Raw genomic sequence first — 15,088 nt, 5'->3', positions numbered from 1 at the left:
GGTCGGGCACATTGCAACCAGTAGGCCCCTACTGGCTGAAACAACAGTGCTCCCTCTGCCTTCAATTGCACTTTGGTGTAGAGTAGCTTTATCTGACGGTCCATCTCTTCACTGTTTTTGAGTGAGAGAGACGGAACATCTTTACTAACTATAATTTTTAGCTGTATGTCTGCTGAAGCCGGTGATTCAAGAGGCAACTCGGTGGGCAACGCTGCAATGCAATGTGTGCTCTGATTAGGGTAAAGATGTGTTGATGCCTCTTAAATTTTTGCTGCTGTGTAACACTGCCCAGCCTGTTGCAACATGGACCACCGTCAATGTTGCCTCCAACATGAAGAGTGTGACGCAATATAAACTACTGTACACCAGTGAACGATACTACAACATTCACATCAGGTTAATCAAACAAATGCCAACTTTCCACACGGAGGAGTGACAATGTGAGAAGATTTAAAAAACATAAAGGGAAATAAAAGTGCTGCTCTTAGCATATATAGATAAAAAGAGAATGATAAGATTTTTTTAAGTGAAATAACACACAGGCGGAACAAGCTGCGACTATATTGGCTGAATTTTGGTCTTAAAAACTACTTAACTAACCAAAAGAGCAATCGTTTCAGCTTTTTATTCGACTATCATTTGCTGCGTAGTGCAAAAAAACAACAATAGGATGCCTTTAGATAGTCATTCCTGAATTCTAATCTTCGCTTATGTACTAATCTGTACTCAAGTATTTTTACCAAGTGGCGCTTTTGTTTTTCCTCTTTTTTTGTTTTTTTTACTAATACACAATATGAAATTCTTTGAATCCTTTACCGCAGATACATCAGTCAGATTCATATTCGAATTCACCAAACTGTGCATGACAGAAACAGCAAAAGATGCAACAGGGTCTCAAGTTAAGATTCAGCACATACAAGGCTCAGTGTAAGGTGAAGAAATCAGCAGGTAAAGAAAGACTGACACACAAATAGTTCAACTACATTGCTGAGTAACTATTTTGCAATAGAGGGAGCACTGTTCACAGGAAATTAAAAAAAAAAAAAAAGATGAACAAAGTGAAATGTGGGGGGAAGAGAACAAGCAGTCATAACATTTTCAAGTTTAAAATGACAGAAGAAATAAAGAAATACAAATCAATCTATCACAGCCGCTTTGAGGGACAGACTGATTCTCAAACGCATATTTACTATTTGGTTAATTACATATTGTAAACATTTGTATTTGTGTTTTCTGTATAGAGAAAAAAAATTCAAGCTAGCTTATTTTTTCTTTATAGGCTCTGTAAGGTTATCATTAAAGATATAAACAAACAAAACAAAGAACACTTGGACAAACAAATCTATCAGCTTTTTTAAAAAGCCAAAATAGAAAGAATTATATTCAGGCACCATAAAAGATCACTTTAATGCCATCATTGTTCCAAGTAGAGGAGCAATCGTGAACCATTGAGTCGTGTACCTTCCTCAGCGTCAGGTTTAATTTTCTTCTTCTTCTTTTTCCTCTTTCCTGGCTGTAAGCACATAACCACCCCCCACCCCCAAAAAACCTTCAGCAGCCACTGAGATCTGGCGCAGTAAGACCGAGTGGTAAGATGGATCACCTTTTTACAGCATCAGTGTCCAATCTGTGCCAGATCTCTGCAGCAGCATCGAGTGTATCTTTTGTGGTGCAACTTTTTAACACTGCCTCTACTCACAAAAACAACAAACAAACAAAAAAAATCAAAAACAAACAAAAACTGTCTTCCAAAAGACAAAACAAGAAAACAAACAAACAAACAAACAAACAACTAACAACTAATATTTAATAAAATGCAAAGCAGCCAGGACTGCATTTAACATATAGACTCAGCTCTGTAAATATTAACACATGTACATGAGCTTGCTTCATCCTCCGAACACACCTGATAATCATGCGTAAAAATCATGAATGTCGATCGACTGTAACCACAAAGTTTTAACTGGTGATCCTGATGAAGCTCGCTGCAGCGGGTAAGTAAATATGTCTGCATTTCAACAACTGCTCGATTTCAAAGCAGCCACGGAGCTAAAAGTGTTCACATCAAAGCCTCGTTCTGATTCGTTTCAAGCGCCAACCAAATCAGAATTAAATCATCCAAAAATATAGATATCTAAGTATATATTTGAAAATATTTATTCTCTAGTATCTCTCATTCCTCAAACCTTAATAGACAAATATGTGTTTCTTTGTAGTCAGTGAAAGATGTGCTTTGTGTATGAGGCCGTTTCAAGGTTTATCATTTACAGTGTACCAAAGAATGATGAAAAAATATTTAATTGCTTGAATGATTATGTATCATATAGAAAAATGTTTTTTTTGTTGTTGCTTTTTTTCTTTTCAAGAAGCTCCAAGATGCATATCTAATAGAGAAGCGGGATGAAAGCTTTGAGTTTGAGAGTTTCAACTCCATGTCAAAGCGCAATAAAGTCTTCATCTCCTGCTCTTCTCACGCCCGTCTCACTGTGCGACCACATTTCACTGCAGCTAGCATTGCTTCTAGCCAATAATCGTGTAAATAACATGGCGTACCAAAGTGTTTAAGCACACTGCAAAAATGTACATCATAACAAGTGATGCTGGAAGCTGTTCAGTTCTACATTTCTAGTTTTCTTTCAGACACTAAAAAGTTGAGCAAAACGAAGCAGAACCACCTTTTTCATTAACTTGTGTCACACCAACCAGTTCTGGGTTAAAGTTTGACTCCACTAGAAGGACTTTCCCTAGAAATGCTTTACACAAAATCACCTTGAAAATCCCCGACACTGCTTTCACTGACTCCTTGTGGCATCAAGCCATGCATGTAGTTTCACTTCTATGTCCTCACCCGAATGGAAACAATGTTCCATTGTATTCGTTAGGAAACGCTACAGTTGGCCACCTTTTCCATATCTCGTCCACAATGTAATGTTTTCTTGACCCATGCTTTGGAGGAAAATGGTTTAAGGAAGTTTGAAAATACCTCATTTGTAGTGCTCAGAGAACATTAAATAGGATCACTTTTCTAAAAAAGAAAGCTGTGGGTACTCTGGATAATGTATAGAGTCACTGCAAACTGCAATACACTGAGTTTGTGCTGATGCTAATGCCAGTGGAGGTTTGGAGCACTACAGTAACTGAGTCAGCAGGGTCTCGGTGACTTATGCACTCCATGTGACTCTGTAACTTTGTGTGATCTGACACTTGAACTTTGGAATAAAAACACTTACAGCTAAAATCATGGACGGAAGAAATTTCACAAAGGTTGTTTGTGTTGTAACAGTGATATCCTCTTTTGGCACCATGGCCATATTCAGTGAGCTCTTTAGAACAACCCATTCTTTCACAAATGTTTGCAAAGGCACACTGATTGGTTGGTTGATTTTATACACCTGTGTCAATGAGACTGAAAACACCTGTGGTGTTGTGCAATACGCTTGTTTACACAGTGTAGAACCAAATAAAAAGGTAGAAAGAGTGCAATTATTTGCATGTTTAAATACCACAAGGAATAAGTGAAAACCTGGATGAACTGAAGCTTCTTCTTTTTTAAGGAAGATTTATGTTTTTCATGTTTAGCTGGACACTTCTGCTGTGCGGATGAGAATTGCATAATGAGCTAGCAGCTCTCCTTAAAGTAGCTTTGAAAAGTACTACAGAGTTTACACAGCCCACATAGTAAAACTAATTCTATAACGAAAACATTGCAATCAGTCAAAAGCATCAGATTTACAAGACAGTTGTTGACTGCGAGACAACAAAAGCATATACTGTACACTGTATACTCTGATATCATAATGAAAATGTCAATCATTCCTGATATACTGAATGAATAACTATCAACAAAAAACACTATAAACAACTCAGCATCACCATTGTCTGTTAGTTTTCGGTGGTTGGGCGACACACTAGTCTGTGTGAAACAAAAACAAAAAAAGTGCAGTCACAAAAGTGTTGGTCCAACAAACTGAATAATGGTGGATGATTTAATCAGATCATCTGTTTACTAACTTAATACAAAACACTGAGAACTGCTGCATGCATTAGCTTGAGAGCTTACCAAATGAGCTTTAAACAACTGGTCTGGGCCACGGATGTGTACTGTTCACATTTCTATATCTTTTATGAGTTTTATTCAAACACACACCAGACACACAAACAAACAAAAAAAACAAACACTGAAGTAGGCTAGCCTGGGTGCACCAAGCTACTGTACAGGCCCCACTACAGAAAGAAGGAATATGTAACAACTATAAATGCAATACCAAAGAGGCACAGCTAATATCTGCCACTCTCTTAACTAGAACATGCTCAGATTTGCTCTAACACGCACACAGACACTCACAATCACACACAACAACACTCGTTTGCGAGATACACCTTTGTTTTGATAAATGACAAATGTGTGAACGGTGGGGCACTACATGTGGTTGTGGTTGTGGCATCGTCTTATGCAGCAACGCTCCAATGAAAACAGGGAGACGACCACCTCATCGCAACGACTAAAGGCACTTCTAATCTTTCTCACTTGTACGTTTTGTTTTGTTTTTTTAATAGCCCTCTAATCAGAAGCACCTCTGTCACCTCCACTTTAATTCTTGGGGTCCTTTACTTGCCAAGAACTGTGCAAAGTACAGTACAATAGATTCGTCCTGACTGAAATCAAAATGATTAAAACTTTTCAGGTCAAGGTAGGTTTGATCAGAAGACTGGGTTGGTATGTCTGGGAAAAATGTTGCTACCTGATGTCTGAAACTGAACATTTCAGAAATAGAAAAGCACTGCGTTTGTTTGAAGCTTGGGTCTAGCTCAGATGACTTAACTAATCACCAACAGAGTAGACGAATATCTCATTTAAGAAGAACGTCTAAATTTTTCTCTCTCTCTCTCTCTCTCTCTCTCTCTCTCTCTCTCAACAAAAAGGAACCAAAATAAGACCAAGATTTTAAAACACATTTTTCCCCATTTTCTATTGTTAATGACCCCCGACTCTTCTATATCCCACTACAAAAATAGTTTTTCTTCTTTTTGGCTTTCTCAGATTACTAAATGTAAAAATGTGTAAGATTCATATTAATATTTGTTCATCCGGGAAAAAAACACCAACTACATGAATCAAGTTTAAAAGCAGCGTCATTTGACGCCTCTTTTCAGCTCCACATTTTCATTGAGAACATCAATATAACTGAGTAACCCTGCATCTACGCCGCTGTGCTTTGAACGTGACATTGAACGGAGGCGGTACTACCTACACCTCGAGCCAACACGGAGAAACAAATAGGAGAAATTCATCGCCACATCACCGGGAGGGAACTGAACCCAAGTCTAAAACATATATGCATACAACCGTGTTGTGCATAGTAAGACCACATGCCAGTGAATACTGTATATTCACTACAGAAAGCACAATTTCAACCACTAATCGAAGTTAAAACAAACAAACAAAAAAAGATAAACAACAACCCAAATGAAGGACTCCATGCATAACATACCAGATAATCTCTTAGACCGCCAAGGTCATGCTAAATGGCAAAAAGGACTGTTTCTTTTTTCATTCTTGCTACATGAAAAGACATCCTTCATTTGGCTCACATTAAAATGGATAATTTGCATCCTTAAACAGAATCTAAAAGCATAGCAAATCTTCCGTGAAGGAACCGTATAAAGTCACATACACAGGCTGCATGTGTGTCTGAAATATACTGTACATGATTTATATTACTGCTTTCTTTCTTTCTTTTATCTTTTTGTACATAAATGTTCTACAGCTCTGTGAGTCAAGCTTGTGATGAAATGAACAGTCGAGCGCAAGGGAGAAGAAGTACCGTGAGTACATTTGCATATTAAAAAAAACCAACCTCCAAAACAATAAACATCTGCAAGGACACTGTACCACGGAAACAGTCTAATCTAACTAGAGATGAAGTAAATACAGTACACGAGATACAATAATCACATAGGTCGATGCTCTGCAAGTGTCTTTAGCATATAGAAACAAGAGACATAGGAGGAGCACTAACAGTGCCTTAAGTCAATGGCTACAGGTGCTACAGTATTACAGAGGATGAAGAAGGAAGTCTGAAACGAAGAGACGCAGGAGTATTTCCACCATTTCCATTTTAAAAGGAAACCTGAATCACGTGGAACTGCATTTATCAATGTACCTCTCCATCTAGTGTACTGTGATTAAAAAACAATTCTATATTCACAATACACCAAATATGTACCATGCATTTTTATCCTGTTATACAGCAATCACTGTACGTTGTACCTCGTCAGATCAAAAGGACACCCACTGAGAAAGAGAGCAACAAGCCAAAGCTGTTGGAAATAGAGATCATTTCATAAAAATATACCTATGTGTATGTATGTTTTTGTTTAAAGCTGTAGCTTTGTCTATGTCGACAACCGTTTACTTCCCCCCCCCCCCCCTTCTCTTTCGGTTTGTAACCTCGACGTGCCCCCTTATTCTAGTGACACAGGCTTGTGGTCATTCAAAGCTATTACTATGGCACTTGAGCAAGCTTTTAACTGAATCAATCTTTTTCTTTTTAAAAAAAAAACCCTGAAACAGCAACCCTCTTCACCCCCTTCCCCTCCTCAGTCTCCAGTGACTACACTCCCAGCCCATTGTTTTTCTCAGCCACCTTTAAGTGTGAAACGAGCAGCCTGGTTTAGGCAAGCCAGTAATTTCCTCGGATGACAGCTCAGGCTTTTGTCTATGGAGAGTTTGCAGGCAGTCTGGGAATGACAGATCGGGCCTTTGTCTGTGGACATTTATCTCGCATTAAAGGCAAAAAACCCCCAACAAACCCTAAAAACCAAATGTGGCTCCTGTAATTTCTATCATCATCCCACCATCTGGTCTCTCCGCTTTTTAAAGATTTAGAAAAAAAAAAAAACCCCATTGTGTGTGCCTTCCTTTGATGTATTTTAGTCTTTTTTCCTGAATAATGAATGTTCCTATGAATTTCTCACTTTTTTCCATAACCGACACTGGACAGTGTGGCTGGCTAATGCACCACTCTCATCAGCTTTTAACTGACTGCATCAGCCAGGCTAACTGTACAGTGCTTCGTTATCAGTAGTAGTGTGCTTATTGTGAAGCCATGCTGTTAGCAAGGAGTGCTCTTTGCTGGACTCTGTGGGAAATTAGCATCAGCTTCTGGCCAAAAATACATGATTTTTTCTTTTTTTTTTAAAAAATCCTGGCAATTGAGTCTGTTTTACCTGCCACAGGAACAAGCATTGTCCAGAGTTCTTTTTTTTTTACCCCCCCAATGCATGTCTAATTTTCCCACTCTGGCTGGTGTCCTATGCTGCTGGTGAATAATTCATCTGGGGTGCTGGTTCTGATTCTGGGAGCGGGCCAGGACTGGGTAGGCTAGATTTACATTCAGCTGGTCGTTGTGTTGGACCAAGGAGACATTTTTGTAGTGGAGCACCAGGTCTTTGAGGGACGAATACAGATTGTAGGGCTCGGCGAATCCATACCCCGTGACTGTCTTGTAGATGACGCAGTGTTTAGAGTCACCGTCCACGCTAGAAACAAGGAGAGAGATCGTGTTTAGAGGTGATCTTAGTCTTAAAAGTCTTTCACAAACCCACCAGTAATGTAACTGTTAACTTCAGTGTCTGCAGAAAATTTACTTGAGTTATTCCTCCTTTTAAATTTTATTTTATAACTTAATGTATCTGAATTGAATTTCTGCATTTCGGTTTTATGAGACTGGATTAATCTTACACTTTGGGTTGTGCATGAATTCAAATTTGTTAATAATTCACCTTTAGAGGTACTGCTCTTAACTTACTCCCTTATCTTCAGAAAGAGCTACAGTAGTGAATTTAGCCTTGTATTTGCAGTAGTGACAGAATAATTATTCTCACATAATTTCTTGAACTTGTGGCGAAAACAAGTGTGAAGAAGAAGAAGTGATTTCCAGCCACATTTTTTGGTACAACCAAACATTTTCAATTATAAATAAAAATGTTTTAACTGCATGTTTTCACACCTGTGCTGTTTAGTCCATTTAAATCGAACTGGTTCATTTTCCCTCACTGTGCTGCTCGTTTGTGCAGATAAGATCACAGTAAAAGCACTCGGGGGAGAATCAAAACAACACTGAGACCCTTCGGAGGAGGTGATTTTGGTTTCAAATGAACTCCAGTGCGCTTTGTTTATGGTGTGAATGTGATCTGACCTCTATCGAACTATACCAGGTGTAGGATGCAGGTTTGAGCTTAAAAAATGAGCAGACTGAACATTCGCATGTAGTTGGTAGTGACGCATTTTGGTTCACTTGTATTCTTCTCTGTGTGAAAACAAACCAAATCACGGGGAAAAGCTACAAGTTTACAAGCTTGAATGATTCGGACCAGCATAAACAAACCACAGGTGTGAAAAAGCCTTTAGACCTCACAGGGTTAAACACAAACTTACACTACGGAGCAGGCGTAAGAGCCCTTCTGTGACTGGCTCTCACGGATGAGAAAGGTTCCATCGCATTTGCCTCTCAGCATTTCCTCAGCCTGGGTGCGCTTGATGTCGCCCACGTACCAGGTACACTCGTCATGGTGGGGTGAGCCCTCATCTTCTTCCAGTGAGAAAGAGCTGAAGATGCAATGAACAAAAACTATCAAGCAGGAAAGAAACTCCAGACAGAACAATGAGCTTAACTACTGCCTTCATTACTGTCAGAGGTGCAGCTGCCTTCACTCATGACAGCACAAGCTGCGGAGCAGTCACTTACTCATCAGCATCGTTCTTTATACCCAGCCATTCATTGATCTTCTTCTGCCTCGTCCCCTTCTGCGTCAACCATCTGAAAAACCAGAGGACAACAGAATTAATGCTGGTTACTTCCTGTGCACGACATTTAAGGTTCTCACGACTGTAAACAGAATAAATATATGAATGTGTAAAGTTCAATTTCATGCATGGATAAAAGTTTACTTACATTAAGTACTGGTCCCTGATCTTGCGAAGCTGCATGAGATCTGGCTTGAGGCTGTTCATCTTCTTGTCAATCTCTCTGTTATCAGACACCTGCTCTCTCAGGTCCTGCTCCAGCTTACACTTGCTGTCGTGGATCTCCTTCACACGAGACTGCAAACGCTCCGAGTTGCTCTGGATTCTAATTTGCAAGAATTCGAACATTATACCTTCAACTCACCAAAATGTTGTTTAAATATAGCAGCTTTGTTTGCATCTGTGCTAAAAACAGAATTATGCATACAAACGTACTTCTGTATTTCCTTTTCGTTGCCCTCACGCTGGAATCTCTCCAAAGACTCTTTGCTGTACCGCTCCTGAGTCTCAAACTGCTCTTCAAAGATCTTGATGGTCTCGTTGAAGGCTTCAATGGCTGTGCGTTTCATCTGCAGCTCCTGAGACAGAGAGAGACGTTTCAATCCAGCTCCATTTTATCTTCAGGATAAACTGCATATTGTTACGGATCACATCAACAAACACTACGCACTATGCTAGTTTAGGATTTATAATACTCTGAAATACATCTCTTGTTTGTGGTTGTCAGCATGTGTGCTATTCAAACCTGCGAGGTATGTGTGTACTCCTCGTACAGAGAGTCGTACTCGCGACTCTTCTCCTGGTACTGCTCATGATAGATCTTCAGTTGCTCTCCCACCTCCTCTATGCTGTTCTCCTTCACCAGCTGATTTTTTACCACATGAAAAACAGACGACAGCAAGATCACCACTTACTGAAGATTCAGGCCGACTACATTCGCGTGTTATTAATGAATATCATTCTCGATTTGTAAATGGAATGAGGGAAAATTATGAGCTGGATGATTCACATCTTGTGATGACAGCTGATTTATTTTAATGTAATGTGCAGCTTCACCCACCTGCTGGTATTTGGAGATGGGATACAGAAGCTTTGTGTCCAACTTGCCGTTGTACTGGGCCAGTGACTCGTGGCGGTAGTGATTGATGAGCTCCACTACAGACAGGAAGGTCAGAGGCTCTGAGAAACCATACCGCGCGTCTCTGTGATAAATCTTTATAAGCTTGTTGTTCCCCCCCTTCCTGCAGACGGAGACAGGAGCCAAAAGAACATGGTAGTAAATAAGACGATGTACTGTAATACATGTTGTCCGTCAAGTAGCAAAGGCCTGGTTTGTTTCTACTATATATCATTTTCCTATGGCTATACTAAATCTGAAGTGAGTATTGAAGAACAGCTGTTACTTCACCTGAGTGTAAGAGTGTACTCGCCCTCCAATTTACTTGAAGCATCTCGGACCAGAAAGGTGCCGTCTGGAGTGTCTCGCATTTTCTCATTCACCTCCTCTCTGCAAATATAGCAGCATATTTAGATAGCTGCAAGAAGCAACGAGGAGGCCAAGCAGGAACTTGGTTTTGTGTGTTGCAGCACCCCCCAGTGGTCATTATTTTCTTGGCTGATCAGATGTCCCACTTTTTTCAGGATTTTGATTGACTCTAGTTTTTAAAGTTAACACTGCAAAACAGATACTTTAAATACTGCCGTCATCAAAAGTACAGGCTTAAGCAACTACTGCAAAGAAATGAAAAGGTATGACAAAGTCTGGAAGAAGCTTGTGGAAGGAGAGTCTGGCTTTTTTGTTAAATGTTCTCCCCCAGGCTAAGAATATCACACTAAGTCACAAAGAACATAAGGTTAGGAAAAAAGATGGATGCTTAGTTACTGAAATGAAAGATGATCAGCAGACACATCGGCAGCTGAAATGATACTTTTCACCATAAGCTTATAGGAGCTGCTGCAGACTGTATATAAACTGAGCACAAAAATTTAATTTGTCTATGGGCGACTATTTCTTTGTTGTAACAATGAGAATTACACAAAGCCACGACTGCTGTGCGACGTCATTCTGCAGCAGTGTGTGACCAAGCTGGTGAGCAGCAAGAGGAAGGGGTGCCAGGCAGCTGTGGCTGTGTATGGGTCTTCCACATGATACTGAGCACCCCGTTTGTTAAATCAATAAATTCTTAAATTACCAATATGTTTCTTCAGCGCTTTCTTCTAGACAACCTCAAACAAGAGTCAGTAGCAGAATAAGCCGTTTGCCATTGGCAGAGAAGATTTAGCAAGTCTGCCACATGCTGCTCTGCTGCTTGACCCACAAATGTATTTTCATTATGAACGTGGCACCATTTAAGAAAATAAACAAGTTTCCAATGGTGTAATATTTATTGCCAAGAAGCATCATTACAACAAAGAAATAATAGACCAAACACAAATTAACTTGCATCTAAAAACTTAGCACAAAAAGTAAGTAAAACATTTGAAACATTAAAGGTGTGTTGCTCTTTAAGAAAAAGAGGCATTGGATCTCATTTAAGAGCAAAATACTAACATGATTTCACTAATTTTAAGTATTTTCAATAACATAGAAATCTTTATGGATCTGTCACAAGTGTCCATTTAATCAGACATTTCTTTAAACAATACATCAAACAAAATCAATATTACGAGCCCAAAACTTGCCTGGATATTTCGCCCCAGTACCACTCTGCATCATTCAGCAGGCTGCTCGTGTCTGTCATGGCTGATGGTGTCATTTTTGACTTCACAGGCTTCGCTGGGAGAACTGCAAACAGACACAAACGCATCAGAAACCCACACCTCCTTCAGCAGTATTTTATAATAAAGGAATGGATCCAAGCAGTGTTAAAACAACATAACTTACCTGGAGGAGTGAGGTCTTGACCTGTAGTTCTCTCTATCAGCAATTTCTCCACCACCAAGGTGGGGAACTCATCATCCATTGGAAACCTGCCATTCAACAGTTCACATTTCCAACATGTAGATTTAGATTTGCTAACTCTTTATCATCATTTCACCTTTACATATTTGTTACACATTTGTTTCATGAAAGTAAAAAAAAACCCTACTTACCAAGCAGTGGAGGGGCCGGTCCAGATAAGCAGGGGGCCAAAGATCTTTCCCAGCGTGTTTGTATCCAGGCCATTGCTGGCCTGTGCCTGAGTGACCTTAGCCAGGTGTGTGAGGAGATACTGCAGGGTGAGACGGTGATGGAGAGGGACGGTGGTCGAGTTCTCAAGCACCAGGCTGACTTCTCTGTTGTGGCTTCCAGCTACCGCACCATCTGAGAGAGGCATAAACGTTGTGAATAACTGTTTAGGCTTCAGTTGTGCATCTTTATTACAGCTGGCTGAAAAAGGAGAATATAAGGAGTGCATTTGATTGTATTTGGTAGTTAAAACGCATGTGATTAGTTCATGTCGCTGAAAACAGGACAAACATATATATCAAAAATGAAATCAGAGAGTCCTTTGTGTGGAGGAGAATCAGCTGAAGCATATCTAACATGCCGCAGGGAGCTTGCCCTCCTGCTTCCATTCTCTCAATGCTGACATCAGAGTGAACTCAAACAGCAGTGCACAAGGCTGAGTTTAGTCCTTGTGCAATTTTTTCGCTTAAATTATAGTCACTGAAGCACTGAAAGGTGCCTTTCTGTCCACAAAAACAACGGCGGCAGCAGCTCATTTGTGCCTGTGCTGTTCTATAACACTGTACTGCCATTTTGTCCACACCCCATAAAATCTCCATCTTAATCAGTCATTCTGCGTATGTTTTTCCTATAGTTATATGTGAGCCCATTTCAATAAAACAAACAAGAATATACCCCAGTGTGAGATGGTTTCACCTTTTATTAATTATGTTCTTTTGCTGAAATTGAAAAAGATTTGGCACAATGAGGTCCTGAATGCAGCTCTTTTGTTCACGTTTAAGCCCATTAAGTACAAACTGTGTGTGCTGCAGATTTTCCGGTGAATACTCCGGGATTTTAGATTCATTTTTTCAAGCTTAAGGCAACACTCATTGTAAGTCATGCTGTCAACGTTTGAACGTCAACTTGTGCAAACTTGACTTTCTCTTGAAAAGCCTAATTCATCACGCAGACACCAGTGACTGTTTCAAACGGGTCCTAGGGTTGCTTTTCAAACTGCACCTGCATAAACTTAACTGCCCTGAGCAGGCAGCTGCAGAATATTTAATTTGTACTGTTAACATTATTGTAAAAAGAGAAGAAAATGCACAAAAGATGACACACTGTCCCTGTTGGAAAAACTAAATGCTCAGTCAATACAAGCAGCAACTTTAAGATTTTCAATCTGTGATCTGATGTACCTGCTGACTGCTGTAGGACATGCTGCTGCATGAGAGCAGTTTGTAGGTGAGGGTAGACACAGGCAGGGATGACAGGTGATGGAAGGTCTCTCAGGTACTGCAGGACGCTCTCAGACAGGAAACCTAGATCCCTCTGAACCACGTCACTCTCTGGATGATCAATACATAAAGCAAAAGACCAAAAAGGTGCAGTTTGTTAGAATAAAAAACTCAAACAAGTGTCAGGGAGAAGTTTAAGGAATAAAAAGGCAGTTTAATCAAGGAAAGTACACAAGAGCGAACATATCATGTCAGTGTTTGGTGTTTTTCCCCACTTCAAAGCTATGAAACTAACCCCGAAGCCTAACACCAACTGTATCTTCTGGAGACCAAAAAATGATTTTTTTTTTGAGGAAAAAAGTTATTTTCCAATTAGCTTTTATTTTTATTTTGTACTGACTTGTGTTGTTTCAGTTATTTTCTGGAGTGGATTTTCTTATTTAAATCACTGAATTGGACCTGCTGAAGAGCATGCAGGCTGAGAAACCATCCCAAATATACCCAAGTTCTGTTAAAGAAAAGGATCAAATAACGTCTAAAACAGATAAATGACAAATGTAACTCACCAGAGCACAGGCTGTACACCGGACTATCTGAACCTGAGGAGCTAGGTGTCCTGTACAACGTCTTGCAATCCAGACCTGAGACAGACAGAAAGAGCAATTTTAGTAAATGTGTTCAGAAGGAACGAAGAAGCAAAGAGGACACATTTAGATGGAAAACAGAGAAGTAGTGACAGATTGTTTTCTGACTCTATGGCTGTGGACTTGCACTAGATAATTTAACGCAGTGCAACAAGCTGGAAATGGAAAAAGAAGGCAAAGGCAGCGCAATGTAACTATGAAATCTAGAAGTAACAACAACAAGAACAATAATTAAAAATAAGAATGTGTGTCATTACTAGCTGAATGTCTGTAAATACGTGACAGTTCAGTACTGTATCCAACAACAGAGAGAATGTGACCAGCCCACAAAGTTCAAAAGCAACATCTTAAAGACCGAAGAAGGACTCACACGTTTGCAGTGGTGGACTTGAATTTTCAAGTTATCCATTGCTTTTTAATTTTGGGGATTCAGAGACTTTTTTTCTTTCCAAACTGTGGTCATCTCATCTATTTCACTCTCAGCACTAATCATCACATTTCAGTTCAACTCATTTTTGCCAAAATAAAATTTATTTTTGGACAAACAGCTTATTGTAGTTCCCTGCGAGTAGAAACTCTAGCTCTCCCCCAGGATTTTGTGTTTTTCTTGCTCTGATGATGAAAAAAATTTTGAATTCATATTTTTTGTTAGTGATAATAACTCGCAAAGGATATATTCATATTGTAAACATATTAGACTAGGTATAAAATATACTCTGCTCTATACTCTGATACTTTTTAAAAACAGAACAAGCCCACTTATAAGAGTGCATGCATCCCAGTATTTCTGTATAAAATTGTATATTATGTATTTCGGTATACTTGATATACTGGATTTTTTTCCAAGCATACACATAAATGTTGAGTAAATTAAATGCAGCTGTCTCATTATCCAACACTATGTAACTCAATTCACAGACAAACTCTCTGATTTGTTCCTGCATCTCCGCCGTCACAATTTAGCTTTTCTTTGTCTTGCATGAGGGTAAACGCCTCGTCTTGGACAACAAAAAGCCGTAAGAAGCCGTGAAGCAGTTTTTCACAACTTTTTAACATTCTGTACATGAAAGAGTTTGTGAATTGGTGTGAATGACACAGAAAGTTAGAAGGAAGAGAGAGAGAAAAAAAAAAGGCAAAACTGTGAATGGAGTCCCACCGAGCTCTATTTGTTAATAACACGGTGTGAATCAAACCCACTGCGCAGGACTCTTAGCGGGTCTGCTCTCAGTTAAACCACACTGAACTT

General features: G+C 39.5%; 1 protein-coding gene across 1 annotated transcript in view; it reads right to left on the bottom strand.

Moving 5' to 3' along the window:
• Positions 1-4,890: 4,890 nt before the first annotated feature.
• pik3r2 (phosphoinositide-3-kinase, regulatory subunit 2 (beta)) overlaps positions 4,891-15,088 on the bottom strand; it is a 28,578-nt gene continuing 18,380 nt past the window's right edge. The window contains exons 4-16 of the mRNA XM_080906617.1: positions 13,765-13,839; positions 13,160-13,309; positions 11,903-12,113; positions 11,694-11,779; positions 11,488-11,594; positions 10,218-10,312; positions 9,870-10,050; positions 9,555-9,674; positions 9,245-9,387; positions 8,958-9,134; positions 8,751-8,822; positions 8,441-8,611; positions 4,891-7,542 (exon numbers count right to left, since the gene is read on the bottom strand). Of these exons, the coding sequence (XP_080762743.1) occupies positions 7,335-7,542; positions 8,441-8,611; positions 8,751-8,822; positions 8,958-9,134; positions 9,245-9,387; positions 9,555-9,674; positions 9,870-10,050; positions 10,218-10,312; positions 11,488-11,594; positions 11,694-11,779; positions 11,903-12,113; positions 13,160-13,309; positions 13,765-13,839 (1,796 nt within the window). The 3' untranslated portion in view covers positions 4,891-7,334. The remainder of the gene's footprint in view (positions 7,543-8,440; positions 8,612-8,750; positions 8,823-8,957; positions 9,135-9,244; positions 9,388-9,554; positions 9,675-9,869; positions 10,051-10,217; positions 10,313-11,487; positions 11,595-11,693; positions 11,780-11,902; positions 12,114-13,159; positions 13,310-13,764; positions 13,840-15,088) is intronic.

Source organism: Rhamphochromis sp. 'chilingali', assembly GCF_963969265.1.
Source record: "Rhamphochromis sp. 'chilingali' genome assembly, chromosome: 16".
Classification (NCBI taxonomy): domain Eukaryota; kingdom Metazoa; phylum Chordata; class Actinopteri; order Cichliformes; family Cichlidae; genus Rhamphochromis; species Rhamphochromis sp. 'chilingali'.
Note: the sequence above shows the minus strand (reverse complement) of the source record. Positions and strands in the feature narration are given on the sequence as shown.